The 5,000-nt window shown below is 37.1% G+C and overlaps 1 protein-coding gene across 1 annotated transcript in view; it reads right to left on the bottom strand.

Annotated features, from left to right (window-relative positions):
- LOC137997746 (uncharacterized) overlaps positions 1-5,000 on the bottom strand; it is a 55,683-nt gene that overhangs the window by 37,733 nt on the left and 12,950 nt on the right. The window contains exon 7 of the mRNA XM_068843948.1: positions 2,118-2,291. Coding sequence (XP_068700049.1) covers positions 2,118-2,291 — 174 coding nt within the window. The remainder of the gene's footprint in view (positions 1-2,117; positions 2,292-5,000) is intronic.

The raw sequence follows: 5,000 nt of genomic DNA, 5'->3' as shown, positions 1-5,000 counted from the left end.
TCTTCTTCTTCTTCTTCTTCTTCTTCAACAACAACAACAACAACAACAACAACAACAATAACAACAACAACAACAACAACAACAACAACAAAACAACATTTACATTTTATTATTAAAGAACAATTGGAGAAGTATGTATCTGTTACCGGTAAAATCCGTTCTCAGGTTGAATCCCTTTTTACATTGTGGGTTAAACTGTTGACCTCATTTTACCCTTGTAGGTTGAATACGCACTCAGATGAATTGAAGCAACGTTTTTTAGAGCCTCAATTAAGGCTAGAGAATGATTAGGGCCAGGTTAGGATTTGGTTTGGTTATTATATGTGGTAATCAATTGACTTCAGGAAAGTAAATAATGAAAAGAAGTGCGATGGGTTCAGCATGTCGTTGTAGTGTAGTGGTGAAAAACTATAGATCTGCAGGGTCCAAGTTCGAGTACTGATAAGTACAGTTATTTATTTCCTTTCTAAGTTTTAATTTTGAGATGAACAGATACGTGTATGAGTACAAAAACCGATAACCTGAAACGAAATAATGAGAAGACGTGTTGAGATGCGTAAGACAGTTTGAGAGAACAAATTGAGCGAATGCATAAAATGGCGGCCAAAAATGTATTATTTTGTTTATGTGATAATGAGACTCACTAGCCTCGCTATCAAGCAACATTTCTGTTATATTTTGTCCATGCAAACGAGGCTAGTGAGGCTAATTAGGACATAAACAAAAGCATTTTATTTTTTTCTGGCCGCCATTTATGCGTTCGGTCTATAGGTGTTTTCAATCCTTTTTGGTGGTTGACAGCTGCTTTAAACTAGGTAGAGTGCATATTTAACCCAGGTAAAATGAGGTCACCAATTTAACCTAGGTAAAAACGGATTTAACCAGAGCCTGGAATTGACGGACAACATATCTACCCGCAAATGGCTAAAGCTAATCGATGCAGGTAGGATAATTAAAATCCAATTCTAATTATGGCGCTAGCAATTTTTTCAAAGGAAAAAAATGTACACACTATCAATATGAAATGTAGAGGTTTAAAGTTTTTAATTTTGTCAATAATTACAAAAATTCAGAGGTATGAGTTTTCAGTTCTCAGAATATTAGAAGGCATTTCATGCATTCGTTTTTAAAATAATTTTTTGTTCTTTAACATCACCGGAAACGATATGCTTTTGATTCAAAACTGAATACAATCGCCGGTTAAAATTGGTCGCCATTTAATATCAACTGTCAAAGGGAAGAGTTTTTTTCTATGTCCAGGGATAGGAACGCTATTAAGAGCAAGGATATCGACCACCAAGTGGATCCTGCCTTAAAAGTACCTTTAAATAAATACATTAATAATTCATGCGCTAGACAGCCTATCAGGTCAGCGATAACACGTCACGTGCATGACCTTTAACTGATAAAGCACTCATCAAAAGAACTCTCTAAATGAAGAACACTGGTAAGGTATGGAGTGTTTTTCTGATCTGCTAATGTTCTCCTTTGACAATTTGAAACTTTGTTCGAACTCCAGAGGGACATGCTTTTTGTGGAGTGTTTTTAAATCCAATCAAACACAAATTAGATGAGAGTGTTCAGTGTTAGGGCATGGGTGGGCTCCCCAGCACGTTCACAAATGAGTCTGTTTTTAAAATACCCGTTCGCGCGAAAATCAGTTGCTATGTCCCTGAAAGAGACATAGCAGAAGTAGTCACGCGTGGCATGGCTTCTCCTGATTGGATAAAATTTGCAGCACTTTGTTAGTTTCTCGCGCAAAGTGTATTTAAACATAAATCCATTTGTGACTTTGCTGGGGCAAGACCACAAAGTGATAGATCAACACTCTTATTTAATTCACTCTTGTGCTCGTTTTTTAAACATTGCATAAAGTTGACTCAAGGGAAAAAAACACTTTGCTTACCATCGGATTTCAGAGTACCTAGTAGCTAATAGGGCCGTTTATACGAGAGAAAATAAGCCGTGGCTTACTCTGGCCGTGGCGTACATAATACACGAAAGGAACTATTTATATGAGTATAAACTCTCAGGCCAGGATAAGCTGCGGCTTAAGAAAGCCCTCACAGCTGAAGCGCTAAAATTGATTTAAATTCGGTTATCAAGGTATAACTTACAAGTCGAATAGACTTCCACTTCACAAAGCTTTAACACTTGGTTCCCCAGCAGGCGGACGTACACATATCTTCCAAGCATTAACTGACCACATTTGTAAAGCCACAGCTCACTTGGTATCTGGAGACCTTGACGACATGGTTTATTGGTCACTTGATTGACGTAATCTCCATCGCCTGTATTGATAAAGTGAACATCGATTGGATCATTGCCATAATGATTTTAGGAATATTTGTATTAAAACTCTTTTCTAACGACCCCACTGGAAATGGTTCACCCCAAGAATCATTCGGAAAAAAATCGGAAAAAATGGGCGTAATTCCGATCTTCGCGAAACTTGATCAGTAACGAGATATGGAAATTGGCCAATCACTGTCAGTTTTTTCCAGTTGGAATTGGTTGAAATAACATCATTCTCTGATGTTCCGAAGATCACCCTCGAGCGAGAAATGAATGGCCTTCAGCGAAGATGCTGAAAAACATGAAGTTTTGGTCGAAATCGCGGAAAAAAATACATAGAAAGCTTCTTTAGAGCAAAGCGAAGACACCTGGATGGTTTTTCTGGCTAAATATGGCAAATGTAAAGGATATTCATGTCAAGTAAAGATTGTCATCTAGTTTGTTGTGTAAAGATTTTTGAATTCCACGTGTCGTGATCAAACCTTCGGCTGTAAACGTTTTTTCCGCCCTCAAAACCTACTTTTTGTGTAGAATAAGCTCTTATAATGATGTTCTTGTTTTCTGAGAGAATACTTTGCGATTTGGAAAAATTTTGTGAAAATAATCTGTATAACATCTGCCATTGCGTATGTGAGTAAAGAATGTTCGAGTTTAGATTCGAATTCGAGGTAGAGTTGGAGTTGAAGTTCGAGCTCGAGTTGGAACTCGAGTTATCTCTTTGTTCCAATTTGCCCAATTCCTGTCCACTCGCAAGTCCCTACAATGGCGCGGGCCGCATTTTTACTCTTAAAAAGAAAACTAAAAGACAAAGAGTGTTGTCGTGTCTATAAGCCTCCTGGCAAGGAAAGTTATTTGTACAAGTAGGGAAGATCAATTTTTAACCTGCTGTACAATGTTATTTGTCAATCTCCATTCCATCGCAGAGGCTACTTGCTCAATAAAGGAATAGTACCCCAGCGCTTTTGTGACAAAAAATTGCTCAAGCGGCAGTTGCCATGGAAACTAAGTGGTAAAGGCCTTCCTTCAGCTGCTACGGCTAACATTGCTTTTGGAAAACATGTATTACCATTTGTTATTGCATGCAATATGAAGCTTACCATGTTCATCGTAAAAAAGCTATTTCACGAATCCACATGACCGTGAGTGAAGTATAAAATTTTTTAAATTATCTCCAAAAATTACTTTCCGTACTAAATAACTACGATTGACAAAACGAAAGAACGAAAGAGAAGAACGGAAAGAAAGAACGAACCACTTTCTTTCCATTCACTTTGCAATCTAAACAATCAGAATGAAGAGAATAAAATAGTACTTTTGAGTCTTTCTCTCAATAAAATAAGCTAGTCCTAAATTGGAGTCTGGTATCTGCAATCGGTTATGCAAATAATATGTACCACCGAAGAGATAAAGCCATCCCCTTTTTTTTAACCAAATTTTTGGTAATGACGTTTTTAACCCATTTTTATGTCGCATAGGAGTTTCGGTGGTTGATCCTTTTTCCCACACTGTCTTACATTTGCAACAACATCCACCAACTTGTCCGCCATATTGATTTTGGGTTCCCGTCTTGTTGTTTTCTTGGCTCCACAGCCAGACCCAATATCAGGAAACGCATTCGACGGTAAACGAAAAAACAAAAAAATTGGGGATGGCCTAACAAGAGCATAACATTGACGGAAAATGTGACTTGAGCGCTCTGTGGTGTGAAGGTGTCTTAATACCGTTTTTTGCAATCTGCAGGCACCTTTTGGTAGCTTATGACATCTACATATGATAGCGCCCGAGTCAAATTAGTCCTTTTCAAATCGAATGAAGACCCCGCCTCCGGCCCTGCGTTTTTTTGCTACTACCCAACTAGATGCAACACTTGGCGAGAAATAATATTTTAAGTGGATAGCTTGAAAAAAAAAAAAGAAAAAAGCGGGAAAATGGCTTCTAGTTTAACAAAAGTTTGAGTTTAAGTTTATAGAGCGGATTACAAGTCTGTTTGATTGCTCTGCTGTTAATAAACTCGAAGCAAAACGGGTCAAATGAGATTTTGCTTTTTGATGAGAGGGGAAAATCGGAGTACCGGTAACCGGAGTAAACGTATTGTAGCGAACTGACATGGTTATTGTAACGAACTGGCATGGTTATTGTAGCGAACTGGCATGGAGAAGCAACAAACTCAATTGGCTTCAATTCCACTGAACTCATCATCGAGTTGAGTTGGCAATCGCAACCTCCCTGACACCACGATTACAGTTTGGCCGATAATAAAACTGGAAGTTAAAGGAGGCGGATTATTGACATTAAACACATTTTCGATGTAATATCTCTTTCTCTGCATAAGATAATGATAATGATAATGATAATGATAATGATAATGATAATGATAATGATAATGATAATGATAATGATAATGATAATGATAATGATAATGATAATGATAATGATAATGATAATAATAATGATAATAATAATAATAATAATAATAATAATAATAATAATAAATCAGCATGGTAACCTAAGAAGTACCCAAACATAGAAAACATGACCGACAAGAAACTAAAAATCCGGACGGAGAAGAAAATTGAATTTGATTCTCTAGAATCAGTTGGTGAAAGCGGTCATCCGACTATAGCTTGCGCACATGATCAAAGATTTAGATAAATTCCCTTTTGACAGAAATGCCCAAACTGCAACATGAGAAATAACTATTAACT

The sequence above is a fragment of the Montipora foliosa genome, chromosome 3 (assembly GCF_036669935.1).
Source record: "Montipora foliosa isolate CH-2021 chromosome 3, ASM3666993v2, whole genome shotgun sequence".
In the NCBI taxonomy this organism is placed as follows: Eukaryota; Metazoa; Cnidaria; class Anthozoa; order Scleractinia; family Acroporidae; genus Montipora; species Montipora foliosa.
This window is presented reverse-complemented; position numbering and strand designations above follow the sequence as displayed.